This window comes from Rhinopithecus bieti, unplaced genomic scaffold (genome assembly GCF_001698545.2).
Source record: "Rhinopithecus bieti isolate Rb0 unplaced genomic scaffold, ASM169854v2 scaffold_48679, whole genome shotgun sequence".
NCBI classification, from domain to species: domain Eukaryota; kingdom Metazoa; phylum Chordata; class Mammalia; order Primates; family Cercopithecidae; genus Rhinopithecus; species Rhinopithecus bieti.
The window spans coordinates 92,706-111,044 of NW_016819378.1; the positions used below are offsets into that span (position 1 = coordinate 92,706).

Consider the following 18,339-nt stretch of genomic DNA (forward strand, 5'->3'; position numbering starts at 1 on the left):
TCGATCTCCTGACCTCGTGATCCGCCCGTCTCGGCCTCCCAAAGTGCTGGGATTACAGGCTTGAGCCACCGCGCCCGGCCACTGTTTTTTAAAATAATGCCATAACTAGCTGGGCATGGTGGCTCACGCCTGTAATCCCAGCACTTCGGGAGGCCAAGACAGGCAGATTACTTGAGGCCAGGAGTTCGAGACTAGCCTAGCCAACATGGTGAAATCCTGTCTCTACTAAAAATACAAAAATTAGCCGCGCATAGTGCTGCATGCCTGTAATCTTACCTACTTGGGAGGCTGAGGCACAAGAATCGCTTGAACCCAGGAGGCAGAGGTTGCAGTGAGCCGAGATTGCGCCACCGCACTCCAGCCTGAGCAACTGAGACTTTGTCTCAAAAATAAAATAAAATAAATATATAATAATAGAATATTAATAAATAGAATGTCAATATATCTCAAAAACATGTCGAAAGAATCTAAACACAAAAGAGCACATACTGTATTACTCCCTTTATATGAAGTTCAAGAATGGACAGAACTTATCTGTAGCGCTAGAAGTCAAAATAGTAGCTACCTGCTATTGTGATAACAACATACACGTGGTATTGACAGGAAGAGGATATGAAGGAGCTTTCAGGAGTGACAGAAATATTCTAGATCTTGATCTGTGTAGTGGTTACATGGGTGTCTACATATGTTATAAAATTCATCAAGCTGTTTGCCTAAGATCTGTACACTGTATGTAAATTATATCACTATTATAAATTATAACATCATAAAATGATGTCATAGTGGCTCTTAAACATTAATTAAAACATATTAATTAATATTAATTAATGCTCGACCTCACTGTTAGTAAGCAAAATGCATACTAAAACTATGAAACACCATTTTTACCTACGAAAGTGGCCAAAATAAAATAGACAACGCATTACACTGGTGACAATGTGAGTAAATAGATATTCACACATACTGCTGAGGGTACATAGAAATTGGAGCCAACTCTATGAAAGGCAATTTGGAAATAGCCTCACATTTTTAAATGCATATGCTTTATGACCTCCACTTTGGAAAAATTATCCTGTAGACATACTGCACATATGCAAAAAATATTTATACAAGGTCATTCAACTGTTTGTAATAGCAGATGATTAGAACAACCTTTAACGTCCACCAACAGAGGCCTGGTTAAATAATGGCCTACCCCTACAACAAATTATACAGTTGAATGAGATAGCTCACGTGTGGTGTAATCCCAGCCCTCTGGGAGGTCGAGGCTGGAAGATCCTTGAGACCAGGAGTTGGAGACCAGCCTAGGCAACATAGGGAGACCCTGTCTCTACAAAAATTAAAAAAAAAAAAAAAAAAAGCCAGGCATGGTGGCATGGGCCTTGTGGTCCCAGCTACTAAGAAGGCTGAAGCAGGATGATGGCCTAAGCCTCGAAGGTGGAGGCTGCAGTGAGCCATGACTGCACCACTGCACTCTAGCCTGAGCAACAGAGTGAGGCCCTGTCTTGAAAAAAAAAAAAAAAAACAAAAAAAACAAAAAAGAATGAGATAAATCTTTATGTGCTGATAAGGAAGGATCTCCAAGACTCAGTGTTTTGTCTTAGGGTTGTTTGTTCGTTTTGTTTTTTGTTTTTTGAGATAGAGTCTTGCTCTGTCGCCCAAGCTGGAGTGCAGTGGCGCCATCTCAGCTCACTGCAATCTCTGCCTCCTGGGCTCAAGCAATTCTTCTGCCTCAGCCTCCAGAGTAGCTGGGATTACAGGCACCTGCCACCACACCCAGCTAATTTCTGCATTTTTAGTAGAGATGGGGTTTCGCCATGTTGGCCAGGCTGGTCTTGAACTCCTGACCTCAGGTGATCCGCCCGCCTTGGCCTCCAAAAGTGCTGAGATTACAGGGGTGAGCCATCACACCTGGCCTAACTTTTGTATTTTTAGTAGAGATAAGGTTTCACCACGTTGGCCAGGATGGTCTCCATCTCCTGACCTCGTGATCCGCCCGCCTTGGCCTCCCAAAGTGCTGGGATTACAGGTGTGAGCCACCGTGCCCAGCTGGAATTTTGTATTTTAGTTGAGACGGGGTTTCACTATGTTGGCCAGGCTGGTCTCGGACTCCCGATCTCAAGTGATCTTCCTGCCTCGGCCTCAAAGTGCTTGGATTACAAGCATGAGCCACCACGCCCAGGCTGTTTTTGTTTTTAAAGGTGCAGAATGGATGTATAATATGCTACCATTTGTGTAAAAAAAGGTATGCATGTATATATGTATTTGCTTATAAATGTATAGTAGGTTTTTGGATAGATTCACAAGAAGTTGCCTTCTGAAAGGGGAACTGTGTGGCTGGAAAAGAGGGGTAAGAAAGAGAAGGAAACAATATAAACCTTTTCATATCCTTTGCATTTTGTCACATGTGCAGGTAAGACATTCGAAAGTNGCCTTGGCCTCCAAAAGTGCTGAGATTACAGGGGTGAGCCATCACACCTGGCCTAACTTTTGTATTTTAGTAGAGATAAGGTTTCACCACGTTGGCCAGGATGGTCTCCATCTCCTGACCTCGTGATCCGCCCGCCTTGGCCTCCCAAAGTGCTGGGATTACAGGTGTGAGCCACCGTGCCCAGCTGGAATTTTGTATTTTAGTTGAGACGGGGTTTCACTATGTTGGCCAGGCTGGTCTCGGACTCCCGATCTCAAGTGATCTTCCTGCCTCGGCCTCAAAGTGCTTGGATTACAAGCATGAGCCACCACGCCCAGGCTGTTTTGTTTTAAAGGTGCAGAATGGATGTATAATATGCTACCATTTGTGTAAAAAAAGGTATGCATGTATATATGTATTTGCTTATAAATGTATAGTAGGTTTTGGATAGATTCACAAGAAGTTGCCTTCTGAAAGGGGAACTGTGTGGCTGGAAAAGAGGGGTAAGAAAGAGAAGGAAACAATATAAACCTTTTCATATCCTTTGCATTTTGTCACATGTGCAGGTAAGACATTCGAAAGTTAAATTAAAAATTGTAAAATATAGCCAGGCATGGTGGCACATGCCTATAATCCTAGCTACTCAGGAGGCTGAGGTGAGAGGTTTGCTTGAACCCAGGAGGCGGAGGTTGCAGTGAGCCAAGATCACACCACTGCACACTCCAGCCTGAGTGACAGCATGAGACGCCATCTCAAAAAAAAAAACTGTAAAATAATAAAGTTATGTAAAAATATTTAACAATGGCAAAACAGTAATATTTTGTTAGAGAAAAAAGGTTACAAAACTATATATAGTTTATGATATAATCTTATTAAAATTAACACATGTATATATGCAGGAAAAAACACTGGCAAAATACATCAAATTATTATTAATAACAGTGCTTTTTTGGGGTGGTAAGATATTGGGTGATTTTTAGCTTCTTCTGTGTCCTTTTCTTTGTCTTTAACTTTGTTAACAATTAAAATGTATTAGTGCTGTAATTACATTATTTTTAATATTATTAAAGAAAAATCTACCTTAATTTTGAATTGTGATTAATTCTTGAATTATAATCTACCTCAATGTTTCTCCCACCCAGTGGCCAAGAAATAGAAACAAGCAAAATATGTCTATCTCAGGCCAATACCTCTCATCTCCTTTGTTTTTTAATTTCCTTTTTCCTTTATTATATGACATAGACTTATTGACTTCATATTAGCATTTAAGTATTATTAACTTTATGTAATAGCATTTGAGTTGGGAATTGGTGCATTTCCGGTTGTACGAAGGATAGCTGTATTATATTAGGTGTATTATGACCTTATTATTGTCCTTATTTGAAGATTTGTATGATCTCAGGAGATGTGTGTGGGTTCAAGTTGACAAGGGGTGGACTTGTGATGTTTAATACGGAGTGTCAACTTGATTGGACTGAATGATGCAAAGTATTGATCCTGGGTGTGTCTGTGAGGGTGTTGCCAAAAGAGATTAACATATGAGTCAGTGGACTGGGAAAGGCAGACCCACCCTTAATCTGGGTGGGCATAATTTAATCAGCTGCCAGTGCAGCCAGAATATAAAACAGGCAGAAAAATGTGAAAAGATGAGACTGGCTTTCTCCTCTCTTTTTCCACTAACAATCTCTATCCATGCTTCATGAAGCCAGGCATCCAGCCAAAGGGGATTAAATGTAACTCTCAAGCCAATCTTGCCCCTCCCCTCCCCCCACAAACATGGGCATGAACACACCAATCACCCCACCCCAGCCCCTACACACACTCCCTCAAAATATTCCCAGTTACAGGATTCTAGAAGGCTCCACAGATGCATTAAAATGGAGAGCGCTCTCCAAATGCTGAAGCCAATTATAGTCCCTTTTCATCAGGAACCCCTTTACATCAGTCTAGGCTGGGAAGAAAGAAAAGAGCAGTGAGGGAAGAAGGGAGAGGTTCTCAGATTTGTGAGTCTAAAAGATACCCAAGAGCTAAAAATTGGTGCATTTAGTAATCTCCTGAACAGGGAAAGCCACGTGACAAGAGATACGATTTCAGGAGTTCTGGGAAGGCCTGCTACCTACTTCTCTATTCTTGGCTGGGCTCTAAAATTCCAAGCCTAGCTATTTATTTCTTTAAGATTTTTTTATTCCTTTTAAAATGTAAATTTTTTTTCTTTTTTTTTTTTTGAGACGGAGTTTTGCTCTTTCGCCCAGGCTGGAGTGCAGTGGCGCGATCTTGGCTCACTGCAACCTTGGCCTCCCAGGTTCAAGTGATTCTCCTGCCTCAGCCTTCCAAGTAGCTGAGATTACAGGTGCCCACCACCACACCCGGCTAATTTTTGTATTTTCAGTATAGACAGGGTTTCACCATGTTGGCCATGCTGGTTTCGAACTCCTGACCTCGTTATCTGCCCGCTTCAGTCTCCCAAAGTGCTGGGATTATAGGCATGAGCCACCGTGTCCAGCCAATTTCTTTTTTTAATATTTATTTATTTATTTATTTTTGAGATGGAGTCTTGCTCCATTGCCCAGGCTGGAGTGCAGTAGCAAAATCTCGGCTCACTGCAACCTCTGCCTCCCAGGTCCAAGCAATTCTCCTGTATCAGCCTCCTGAGTCGTTGGGTTTATAGGTGCCTGCCACCACATCCGGCTAAGTTTTGTACATTTCTTTTGATTTTCTATTGATTATACTCAGGATGAATTAATTTTGTCTGATTTTTTTTTTTTTTTTTAATTACTGCTCCTTGTACAGCAGGGCTAACCCATGGGCAGTGTGCCCAGAGTAAACTGATCTTTTCATGAAAATAACTAGACCAGTGGTCTTCCACTTTTCCTGCCTGTAGACATGGGAAGCACCACCAATATTTACAGATCTTATAACACACAATTACTCTGAACCAGACTGTAGTATGTTGTGGGAGGTTTCTTATCAGAATCTGGGGGAGTATATAGATAGTTAGCAAAAGCCATATCTGATGTTCCTCTCCCCTGCCTCTGCCCGGGCCACTCCATGGACTGTGGATCACAACCTTGATCCAGATTTTCCTGAAGGCAGGGATTCCCTTTAAATCCCCAACACCAAACACAGTCCCTGGCCTATAGGATGCTGATGTAGTTTAGATGTTTGTCCCCTCCAAATCTCATGTTGACATTTGATCCCCAATGCTGGAGACGGGGCATGGTGGGAAGTGCTTGACTCAAGGAGGTAAATCCCTGATGAGTGGCTTGGTGCCTTCCCCATGGTAATGAGTGAGTTCTCACTCTATGAGTCCATGTGAGAGCTGGCTGTTAAAAAGAGCTTGGCACCTCTTGCTTTCCCTCTTGTTCCCTCTCTTACCATGTGACTCCTGCTCCCTCTTTGCCTCCCACCATGATTGGAAGCTTCCCGAGGCCCTCACCAGAGCAGATGCTGGTGCCATGCTTCTTGCACAGCCTGCAGAACTGTTAGCCAAATATATCTCTTTTCTTTATAAATTACCCAGCATGGGATATTCCTTTATAGCACCATATAGAGGACTATGACAGATGCACTTCATAAATACTTGTTGAATAAACATAGATATTGACAAAGAAGGGAGCAAGAAGATACTTGGGATCTGGAGGTTTGGATGAAACAATTAGTAAAAAGGAAAAGTATTACCCACTTCCCAATTTTGTCAAAGCTAGCTTGTGGGGAGATAGCATATAAAATAGTGATAATATCTAACTCTTATTGAGGGTTTACTGTTTGTCTGCCATGTTACAAAGCAGTTTATATGTATTATCTCATTTAATGTTCACAGTAATCCTAGGACATAGATACTGTTATTATTCCCACTTTATAGATGATGAAAAAGGCTCAAAGAGGTTAGGTAGCTTCCCCACAGTCGCATGGCTGAGAAATGGTAGAGCACAGTTTCAAATTCAAGCAATCTGATTCCAGACAAATCGATCCAAATAACTGAAATGCCAACACTGTGTCAGAGCCTTATCAAGGCTTTTCCTTCCCCTCCTCCATATCTCCCCTCCTCACATTTGGGCATTTTTCCAAGTATTTCCAGACAGAACTAAAGCCTTTCATCACTTCCTTTTTCCAACCTCAATCTCATTTTCAGAAGTATGTAATTCTCCCATCAACCCTCTCTACCTCTAGGTAATCGAAGACTCTGTGAGTTGTTAATGAGAAATAGTCATAGAGTCTCTCCTCCTCTTAGGAATGTCCCCGAGATCCAATCTCTCTCCCAGCCCCAGCAGTCAAAGTGCTCCTTATAGCCTTCTCTGAAGGGCCTCTCTTCACAGTCCCACAGTCCAGGGTTCTTTGTTCTCCTTTAATCACACTCGGAGCCTCCTTGATGTCTCCTCTTCCATTTGTGTATCCCAGTACCTTTCTGTACTTTTCTATCATGTGTGCTGACTAAAGCTAATTGGGGCTGGGGGTTTAAGATCGGGGTCCAAAGATGACCAACCTGTTCAACCCTCAGTACAGCACTTGGTATAAGCTGAACTTCAAGTGTCAGGCCTGATTTCCATAGTGACACCCGTGGGGACTGTTGCTATGGTAATGCTGGAAAGACATTGGCCACTGTGAACGTTACTTCTCGTCTCCATTTTTCTTTATGAGACTCCTCCAAAGCAAGGAAGAGCCCTGCTCCCCACTTCAGATATCAAATCCCAGGCCACCCCAAACAATAATGATTCTGCTCCAATAACCCTGCAGGTCCCAACCTAGCTTTGTCAAGTGAGGTACACAATGGTCCTAGCTTCTTGCATTAAGAACCCACTTAACCATCGGGAGACCTGAGGGAGGTAGCTGTGTACACTTGAATGAAGGGGAAAGAGAAAGAGTGTGTGTGTACATATGTGTTTCTTCACTGTCATCCCTCTCACATCTGGTACAGATGCATCCACCCAGACAGCAGGCATTGGGACACTGCTGAGAAAGACCAAGGCAGAGGAAGACAGAGAGACACTTAAATGGGTCTGGCGAAAAAGTCACACTGGATTCTGAGTGTGCAAAAGCAAAACAAGATGGGCACCACATATAGACAGTGACCCAGACACCCTTCTACTATGACTCAGGCCATTTACTTTGGCTAAGCCCCATCCCCCAGGTTCCTGGAAGAAGTCAGAGGAGTAGGGGAGAAAAAAGGCACACAGAGCTGTCTCTCCAGCTTATTCTCCTACCCTCTAACAAGCAGAACAAAGCCCATGAACAGAAGGGACTCTGAAGCTCAGCGCTAGCCGCAGTGCTGCAGAGGCAAAGGGGAGAGCAGTCACAGGAAGGAGTAGGGGCTGCACTGGGAAAGATTATCTCTCCCACCTTCACTCTTCCCGAACCTTCCCAGACATCCTGAAGCAGCCTCCTCCATTAATTCCTAAGCCAGCTCCCAACCCGGTGGGCTCCAAAGAGAGCTAGAGGAGAAAAGAGAAAAAGGAGTCGGAGTTTCCCTCCCTTATTGGGACCCTCAAGGGTCTCCTAAAATCATGCCCCTGTAGCCTTCATTCCCTAAATGATGAATGAATATTAAGTCTGAAAAAGCAAACTCCAAAGATGTTGCCTGAGACAAAATGGCCCCCCGTAAGCATTTATCTTCAAGTGAGAGACTGACAGGGAGGGCCAGGGTGAGGGAAGATACGAGCAAACGAGACAAAGATACAGCCCTACAGATACCAGGCAAAACAGACAAGGAAGATCCAGCAGTGGAGCTGAGACGGAATCTGAATTGGCAGGGGGCCTTGGGCTTCCTTTCACCTCTCCTCCTTGCCCACCTCCCACTGTGTCTCTCCTGTTTAGCTGGGCTAACAACAGATCGACACCACACCCCTCTTCCCAACATCACCCCCTGCCCCATCCCACTACACCAGGATGGCCCAGAGAGCCTAAAGGAGTTGGTTCAGACTTACTGGAAAAACCTTCCAGAGCAAGGAAATAGGGCCTAAAAGTTCTGCCCCTCATCATCACCCCCCTCCTGTTTGTCAGCCTTTATGTCTCCAGGGGATCTTAAGCTCCAACTCTCACAACTAACGCTGGCTCTCCAGGACACTCTGAGAGGGGTCCTCCCGAGTTGATCCAGGAGTTGTTTTGTGGTTGTTTTGTTTTGTTTTGTTTTGAGCCCAGCCAGACTGAACAGTCTGCAGGGCCAGAGAGGTCCCTGAAGCAAAAAGAAACAGAGGCCCTCTCCATGTGACAAATACATACATACACACACACACACACACACACACACACACACACACAGAGAGAGACAAAAGCATCCATTTGAGTTAACAGTGTGGGTAAGGGTGCAAGGTGGTGACAGACTGGGGCCCTTGGAGACCAGTAAGCAGGTCTCCCCCAGGCATGTTTATTCAAAGTCCCATTTTCACTGACTCAGAAGGCCCAGACTTCCTCCCCTTCTTTCCTTCATTCCTTTAACAAGCATGTTTCCAGGTGCTCTGTGCCAAGCACTGTGGATAAAGATACATAAGAAGCGCCTCTGACCTTGACTGCCCTCGTACATGCCCCTCCCTTCTCAAGCTAGTTTTCGTTTCCTGGCCCACCACCCCTCAAGCCCTACAGGACTCAACCCCAGATCTTCTCTCCCCACACACAGCCTGAGGTCCCTACCAACCTCAGGGGTGTGAGCAAGGCCTAGAATTTCCCTTTGGGCCATTACAGATAAAGGTGCAGAACAGAAACCTGGGTAGGCAATGTGATAGGAAGAGATAGGAGGTTTGCAGTCACAGATTTAGGTTCAGATCCATGGATTAATAGCATGACCTTGAGAGTGTTATTCAAGTTCTTTGGGCCTCAATTTCTGCATCTGTAAAATGGAAATATTGATACTACTTTCGAATGCTGTGTCGGGGGTTAAATAATATACATAGAGTAACAGGCCCACTGTAAATATTAGTTCCCTTAAGATATCCTCCTTGGGTAGGGCTGTCATGATGAGGTAGAGCTGGACGGCTACTTTCTCTTGGATCCTCAAGAGAAAAGATGAATAAGCAAGTACTTACTAGGATCTCAGGGTTTGGGCATTTTTCTTTCAGGGGGTCAGCTGGGGAATCTGAAACTCTCTTCCTACTGTAACTGGGTACGAAAGGCAGACCTGACCTTAGGATTCCAGAGGCTCCCCCCAAGATTGGGTGTGGCATCAATGATTTCTTTCCCGGTAAACCCTGCATCAGACCTGTTCCCCCCAACACACACACAAAAATCCAGGCTATAACTACTTTAGGGAATGATGGAAGGTTTGGTCTTAGAGCCCACTTCCATCCACACTCTGCAGAGACCCTAGACCGCTCACCTCCCATCTAGTCTACCCAAAGGTCTTCCCCCTTACCTTCTTGGGAGGTGGGGGTAGAGATCTGAGCCAATAACAAAGGGAAGATGCGCTTTCTCTTGGTGGGGCGGGGGGAGGGTGGAGAAGGGGAAAACATCAGAAAAACATGGAACTGGTTCTAACGGGTGGAGACGCTGCAGACAGCAGCAAAGGGGAGTTGAGTCTCCCGAAGGTAGGGAAGCAGCCCCCTGCCACTCTGCAGAGACTCAGCCGCTGGCCTGGTCAGGCCACACCCAGCCATCCTGATGCAGGGGAGAGGAAGGGCTGCGGGGAAGAGGATGAAGGATGAGCGGCGGGGAGGGGGCGCAGTGGGACCAGCAGAGACTAAGGTTCTGCGGGAGGCGGGGAGATTTAGCCACCCGCCCCCTCCCCGAATTCTCTCCTAGGCGACACTCACCCCAATAACGACGCTGTCGTCCCCTTGGAAAATGGGGATGAACTTGTCTCCCCGCAGAATCTCAGCCTGGTTTAGGGGCCGGAATCGGCAGAGCACCTTGATGCTACATTCGTTGTTGGTCTCCGCCATGGTGGTCGCCGGCGTAGAGCTGGAACACTTCTCGGGCTGCAGGGGTGGTGTGTGCTCCAGAGGAGAGGGCTCTCAGCTAAGACTGAGGCGGAGGACAGGTGCTCAGTCTCTGGGGGCAGAGTTGAGGGCGCCCGGGCGAAGCCTGGGGAGCAGGGCCGGGGCGCGCTGTCTCTCTCCTGCGGCAGCGGGATGCGGGAGACCTGGGCGTCTGGTCCTCTCGGGCGCGCTGCCTCTCCGCCCCTCGCGCTGCAGCGCCGCGCTGCGGGCCTGGGCGGGGCCGCGATGGAGGAGCGGGGGCGGGGCTCCCTCAGCTGGGGAGGCTGGCTCGATGTCGACCCCCGAAGGCTGGAACCTCACTGCTCCTCTCCTCCCTCCCACATCCCTAACGTTCGGAGATAACGTTGCCCTCCACCCTTCCCCACCCAACTCACTGCATCCCACCCCTATACCCCCGATCTGTTTGTCCCTCCCTCAGACTCCACCCCCTGGAAGGGATAAGGAGACTGAGGTGAGCCTGTCGCCTGTGCAGCTAAAAGGGTCAGATCTCCCACTCCCTTTATTCCAGGGCATCCCCCAACCCGTCACAAGCCTCTCTCCAAACTGGGATCACACTTCTCATTCTCCTACGTCCATCCCATGCCCCACACGCACGGAAGCTGGACTCCCAACCCCCTCAGCTTTCTGGGGGATCGCTGCCTGTACTCCTATGGAGGTGGGTGTCAGGGAGGAGTGTCATGGGAGGTTCTGGCTACTCCCTTCCCCTTCCACATCCAAAGGTGCACTCTACTGCCTCCCCAACGTACACAGCAGGTCCCCAGTTTCAGAGAAGATAAACTCCCATTCTGGGTTATGGGAATTCAAAAGCAGACACAATACTTATTTTTGTGTCATAGGTTGAGGATGGGATGATGGGTAGGAAACATTTTTGTAAGAGAAAAGGAGTCAGAAAGCAGTGAAGGAGGGGCAATGATGGGGATGGGGAAGGCCGAGAGACTTTGAAGTCTAAGGCAAACACCTGCATTTGGGTTTCAGGCAAATTCAGGTACCTATGGGAGTGTGTGTTTCCCGTCTCAGTAACCATTGGAGGATAGAGTCCCAATACTTCAGCCCCCTTCCCTGGCCAAAAAAAAAAAAAGAAAAAAAAGGTGTGGGGAAGAAGAACGAAAGAAATGCCAAGCCCGGAGATTCCTTGTCCTTCCTCCCTTTGGGTCAGACTCCTGCTGCAGCCCCTGGAAAGAACCACCAAGAAGCTGGCCAAATTGATTTTTCTCCACGTCACAGGCCTCTGCTGGCCAACAGAGAGTTGGACTGCAGGAGTTGAGGTTCTAGGCAAAGGGGAAGGGCAGGATGGATGGGAGAAGGAAGAGGAAAGGAAAGTTCAGCTCAGCAATTGTCTCATGAGTGGTTAAGGTCACTTAAACACTATGGGACAAAAGCAAGAGGTTGATAGCCTGGCCAGAAAAGACCTAACTACTCAGAACTCCGGGGGTTTCCCACGTTGGGGCTATACCTCTAACCCACCTTGAATCTTAAGAGAACTGAAAGAAAAGAGTCCAACATAATGAATGGGATAGGAAAGTGGTAGGACTATGGAGAAAGGGATAGAGGCTTGGGGAGGAGCCAGGAGAAAGAAAGACAAAGAGTTCCAAACTCAGGAACTCTCTAGTCACTTGGTTTGGCACAATTTCTAAGTGTTGCAGCATCCTGCAAGCTCAGGAAACATCCTGGGAAACATCCCATCCTTGGGTCCCCAGGGCATCTTTAGTAAAGGGGTTTCAAAATGCCAGTCCATGGAGGGTCACTGGTCAGAGACAAAAGTTCACTGAGTATGCCCTCACCTCCAAAAGAACAATGGTGAGTTGTTTTTTTTGTTTGTTTGTTTTAATATAAAGCTGGATTTGATAAGTTTCAAAAGACTATCTTTTATTCTGAGTGTGTCCTTCCTGCTTTTCTACCAAGTAATGATTGTGACAGTAAACAGTAGGTTTTCTGTTTGTAATATACTTACTTGATAAGAAAGTAAATCTTCAAGGTTTGTAGTTGTTTTAATTTTACTGAACGATGAAATTTAAAAGTTTGAGAGCGGGAGGTAAGAATGGTGAATAGGTACAAAAAATTAGAAAGCATAATAAGACCTACTATTTGATGGCACAATAGGGTGACTATAGTCAAGAATAACTCAATTGTACATTTTTAAATAACTTGAGTGTAATTGGATTATTTGTAACTTAAAGGATAAATGCTTGAGAGGATGGATACCCTCTTCTCCATGATGTGCTCATTTCACATTGCATGCCTGTATCAAAATATCTCATGTGTCCCATAAATACATACACCTACTGTGCTACTGTGTACCCACAAAATTGAAAAAATTGAAAAATAAATAAAAGTCTGAGAACTATTAACAAAGTGGTTAAGAGCACAGAGAGTGTTCAGACAGACATGGAGACAGCATTTATCTATTTATGAACTTCAGATAAGATTGCCAGATTTGAAAAACAAAAAACAAAAACAGGATGCCCAGTTAAAGTTGAATTTCAGGTACATAATTATTTGGGGGTTAGTATACCCACACACACCCACACACACCACACACCACACACACACCTACTTATTATCTAAAATGCAAATTATCTGAAAGCCCTTACTTGAGAAGATTGCCTAACTTTTTCATTCCTAACATACACTAAGCGTTTACTAAATTTTACTTCTTGTTTTTATTTTGTTTTGTTTTGTTTTATTTTTTTTTTTTTGAGACGGAGTCTCGCTCTGTCGCCCGGGCTGGAGTGCAGTGGCCGGATCTCAGCTCACTGCAAGCTCCGCCTCCCGGGTTTACGCCATTCTCCTGCCTCAGCCTCCTGAGTAGCTGGGACTACAGACGTCCGCCACCTCGCCCGGCTAGCTTTTGTATTTTTTTAGTAGAGACGGGGTTTCACCGTGTTAGCCAGGATGGTCTCGATCTCCTGACCTCGTGATCCGCCCGCCTCGGCCTCTCAAAGTGCTGGGATTACAGGGTTGAGCCACCGCGCCCGGCTTATTTTGTTTTTATAATACACAGTATCAAGCAAACTTGTTGTTTTTGAAACCCTGGCTGTGTCACAATATGACTAGCTGTATGATTTAATCTAGTCATTTTATTCCTGGGAGCCCAAAACAGGAATTATAAATGTTCTTTCACTGACTTGCTGAAATAGCTCCCCAAGGTTCGTTATTGTCGCTCCCCGCCCAAGCTCCGGTACACCAAAACTACACATCCCACAATCCTTGGCGGCGTCCCCCTGGCCATTACCTCATTCCCTGGCCTCGTTCTCCCCAGTCCCGGCCTCTCCAGGGGTGTGGCAGCAGGGCTGTTCTCGCGACTTTTGCTTTACCCTTCTGCTGTTCTACTGCTGTCGCGAGACTTCCTGCTCATCTGCCGCTCCCTTTGCCGCCGCCTTAGCCCGGGACCCGAACCCAGCCTCTCCCCTATCCGAACACCGGCCCCGGCTCCTCCGAGGCAACGGTCCCCCAGCCCCGTCTCGCCGCCGCCATGGCGGACCCTAAATACGCCGACCTTCCCGGCATTGTGAGTACAAGGCCGGCCCCGGCTTCCCAGGACCGCGCCCCCGACCTCCCAAGGACCCCCAACAGAAACCAGCCCGCGACCCCTCCCGCCTGCAGCCCATCCTCCGCTCAAGGGCTCCCGCGGCTTGTTCTCCGACCGGCCGCAGCACCCCCCGAACTCTTCTGACCCGACTGGGCCGGGCCGCCTGACGGCTCACCAGGCCCCCTTTACGGCAGTCGCCGATAGCTCGGCGTACTCCGGGTACTGACCGCTTGTGCCCTAGTGTTTCCACCATCTGTGTCAGCGCCGCCCATGCCCCCGCCAAATCTCTCCATAAGACCCCCACCTCCCTACCCCAGACACACACACCAGACCACTTAGCGATTACCTTCATCCTGACAAGGAAAAGGTTACCATGGCAGAACCCTCTTGTGCCAGATGGGGAGCTCTATCCTTGGGGGAACCTGTGCCCTCCCCCACCTCCCACTCCCATGACAATCCTGGCGTGTACCTTTTGTGCTGCCCTGCCTGCTTCTCAAGGTGCGGGTTGGGACACAGGACTTTTGAGTACTAAGGTCCTGAGTCACTCTCAATCCTTGTGCCAGGGTAGTGGTGTACAGGGCCTAATTGGAGGATAGCCCTCACCTTCTTCGGCAGTGGTGATTGCCAAGGTCCTGCCCGCTTCTAGATTTAGGGTAACATCGTTGCTATCACTTACACTCACCGTTTACTGTCAGGTCCCAGTTGTCTCCGCTGTCATCCCTACCCCTTGAGACATGGGAATTGACATACTGTTGACTCACGGGGCAGGTGGAGGAGAAAGGACAGAACCCTGGCATCACACCCTGCCTTCTCCGTTAGCTTATTCAAATGGAGTGGGGTAAGGGGTGTTGCGATGCTGGGTAGTGAGGTTGGGTGGTCACTGCTTCTACCTGCAGGCCAGGAATGAGCCAGATGTTTATGAAACCAGCGACCTACCTGAGGATGATCAAGCGGAGTTTGATGCGGTAAGAATGTGTGCTGCCACAGATTCCTGCGAACTCTGACCTTTCTCCCCTAGACAGGTCCTTCCCTTTCTCTGGGGAGCTACAGCAATAAGCGGGTATGCCAACCCCAGCCTGGGTGGTATATAGGTTGCAGGACTTGAAAAGACCTTGCTGGGCTTGCAGCCACCAATGAGCAACGGCAGGAGGGAGAGTCATGTCAGTGGAATTACAGCTAACAACATCTGTTTGCAAGCCCTGACCCTTGGACCTTTTAAATGAAATTGAAATATCTCAAAACAGATTTGGGGCTAGTGACTTAGGCCCCTGGGTTCTAACCCATGGAAATGAATCATGAAGCCTGGGCACTTGTAATAAACTGCTACTGAGAACTGGACTTTGAAATATAGAGAAACACTTTTAAAATATGAATACCCAGTATCCACTGGGCAAGGAATTAAGAAAGTGATTCCAAGATTTTAGAGTAAAACAAATTTGAGGAAGAATTTCATATCAGCAGAGGTGAGACTGTGGTTGCAATTTTAGATCTGAGAACTCTGAGGATGGAGTACTTAGGTGCAGACACATTTTAACTGTGAGGGGAAACACTTAGCATGGTTTATTGAATGTGTTCATTCTATGTTTTTTTGTGTGTGTGTGCAATGCAGAGGAAGAAATGTCACTGCCCCCAATGAGCCCCAGACTAATGGGGAATTAGGATACATATAGGAAACATATAGAAGGAAAAACAAAAAACAACAAAATTGAGTGAATGGAAATCAACATAGTAAAAACTCTGTTTAAGTGCCAAGGGGAGTGTTTATAGGATGTGTTTTAGGTTCTATTATTTCTGAAGAGAGCTGGGCTGGGATCACATTGGTAATGTGAGTTCTCAGTAAAGGTGTGTCCAAGAGTCATTGCAATATGCAGGCTCAGTTTGCTTGTCTGTAAGTCCTGTGGCTATTGTCTGTGGGGCTGGTTAGTTCTGGGGAATGCTGACTGCTGGCTTACAATGTATGGCTTGGCGTACTCACTTATTTCTTACTTGACCTCCCCCATGTGGAAGTGGTTCTTACATTGTGGGAAACACCTTCTCTGTCCCTTCTCCCAGTGGTGTGTTCCTTGTGGCTTCCGTATTTGCTGGCATGCCAATCTATCCCCCAAGCTTGAGTATCTTGGAGATAATGCAGATGATGTTGTTGCTCAAGGACCTGGGTGTGCACCTGTCACTCCAAGAGGCATCTTATAGGAAGCTGCCTCTGTCCTCACAGAATAGGAGTGTATACAGTTGGTTCTCTGTGTTTATGGGTTCTAAACCCACGGATTCAACCAACCACGAATGGAAAATATTTTTTAAAAATAAAAAATAGGCCTGATGCGGTGGCTCATACCTGTAATCCCAGCACTTTGGGAGGCTGAGGCAGGTGGATCATTTGAGGTCAGGAGTTCGAGACCCCATCTCGACTAAAAAATACAAAAATTAGCAAAGTGTGGTGGTGAGCACTTACAGCCCCAGCTACTAGGGAGGCTGAGGCAGGAGAATTGCTTGAACCCGGGAAGTGGAGGTTGCAGTGACCCGAGATTGCGCCACTGCACCCCAGCCTGGGCGACAGCAAGACTCTGTCTCAAAAAAAAACCATTACAACAATAAAAAGAATACAAGGAGATCACTTGGACACAGGAAAGGAAGCATCACACACTGGGTCCTATTGTGGGGAGGGTTGGGGGGAGGGATAGCATTAGGAGATATACCTAATGTAAATGATGAGTTAATGGGTGCAGCACACCAACATGGCACATGTATACATATGTAACAAACCTGCATGTTGTGCACATGTACCCTAGAACTTAAAGTATAAAAAAAAAAAATACAAAATTTAAAAACACAATATAACAACTATTTACATAGCATTTACATTGTACTAGGTATTTTAAATCTAGATATGATTTAAAGTATACAAGAGGATGTGTGTAGGCTATATGCAGATACTGAGCCAATTTATACAGAAGATGTGAACATGTGCAGATTTTGGTATCAAGGGAGGTCCTGCAACCAGTCTCCCACAGTTGCCAAGGGATAGCTGTACGCTGAGAACTTTACTGCACTACCACAGTTCAGACTATTCAACTTAGGCTTAGGCTTCTGCCCTTCATGGTGAGATAATGAATAGAACTCTTTCCTTTTGTCGCTGACTGTGATACAAACAGGTAGTTTCACAGTAATCCCCTTTCTAAACAAAAAAATATATATTGTCATTCCTGTTTGAAGATACTGGGATATCTCTTAATAAAAAGGAGATGACACCCATTCCAGGTGTGGAAGAACCTGACTGTGCAGCTCTGAGTGGCTGTTTCTCCCCCAGAGCCTGAACAGCCTATTTTAGTAGCATCTAGTGGGGTGGCTGATGAGGAGAGGATACCATGAGTGTTCATTTCCTGTGGCATATTGCCCAGGGTGCCAGTATAGAAGTGCATATGAGCTGAATGGCAAATAGAAGAAGAGTCTAATTGTTTCTGTCACCTAAAGCTCAGCTAAGTGACTCTCTGTCACTAGGGAGGAATGGGGTGGGCAGACCTTCAGCCGCGTCAGGAGCCCTAAAAGCCAAGATGTTTCCTGATGTCAGCTAATGTCTCTGGCCCCGGCATGTCCCTATGGGGCTTGCAGCTTTCGGGAAGTCAGCTGAGTAATGGCTCTGCCGCTGCTTTTAATACTGACGTAAATATCCAATTTGAGGAGCAGTGAATTGTATGCTTAGATAATCTAGAAATGTCATGTCCATGAGGCCTGGGATCTCACCAGCAGCCTGTTTCCTGCCTACCTGCCCAAGACCTAGTATGAGTGACAGTGCACATGACCTGTCTTGTGGCTGAACCATGAGATTTTCAGTCACCTTTTTTTGTGTGTTTTTTTGAGACGGAGTCTCGCTCTGTCGCCAGGGTGGAATGCGGTGGCGTGATCTTGGCTCACTGCAAGCTCCACCTCCCGGGTTCACGCCATTCTCCTGCCTCAGCCTCCCAAGTAGCTGGGACTACAGACGCCCACCACCATGCCTGGCTAATTTTTTTGTATTTTTAGTAGAGATGGGGTTTCACCATGTTAGCCAGGATGGTCTCGATCTCCTGACCTTGTGATCCACCTGCATTGGCCTCCCAAAGTGCTGGGATTACAGGCGTGAGCCACCGTGTCCAGCCTCAGTCACCTTTTTTCTTTCTTTTTTTTTTTTCTTTTTTTTTTTTTGAGACGGAGTCTCGCTCTGTCGCCCAATCTGGAGTGGAGTGCAGTGGCCGGATCTCAGCTCACTGCAAGCTCCGCCTTTCAGGTTCACGCCATTCTCCTGCCTCAGCCTCCCGAGTAGCTGGGACTACAGGCGCCCGCCACCTCATCCGTCTAGGTTTTTTGTATTTTTTAGTAAAGACGGGGTTTCACCGGGTTAGCCAAGATGGTCTCGATCTCCTGACCTCGTGATCCGCCCGTCTCGGCCTCCCAAAGTGCTGGGATTACAGGCTTGAGCCACCGCGCCCGGCCCTCAGTCA

At 46.7% G+C, this 18,339-nt stretch overlaps 2 protein-coding genes across 3 annotated transcripts in view; one reads left to right on the plus strand and one right to left on the minus strand.

Moving 5' to 3' along the window:
* The window catches only part of KIF5A (kinesin family member 5A), a 38,110-nt gene extending 27,432 nt beyond the window's left edge, over window positions 1-10,678 (minus strand). Inside the window, exon 1 of the mRNA XM_017858922.1 lies at window positions 10,150-10,678. Coding sequence (XP_017714411.1) covers window positions 10,150-10,278 — 129 coding nt within the window. The 5' untranslated portion in view covers window positions 10,279-10,678. The remainder of the gene's footprint in view (window positions 1-10,149) is intronic.
* A 2,864-nt stretch (window positions 10,679-13,542) lies between these two features.
* Window positions 13,543-18,339, plus strand: part of DCTN2 (dynactin subunit 2) — a 17,735-nt gene continuing 12,938 nt past the window's right edge. For both annotated transcript variants that reach the window (XM_017858852.1, XM_017858853.1), the window contains exons 1-2: window positions 13,543-13,843; window positions 14,761-14,829. In XM_017858852.1, coding sequence (XP_017714341.1) covers window positions 13,808-13,843; window positions 14,761-14,829 — 105 coding nt within the window. In that variant the 5' untranslated portion in view covers window positions 13,543-13,807. The remainder of the gene's footprint in view (window positions 13,844-14,760; window positions 14,830-18,339) is intronic.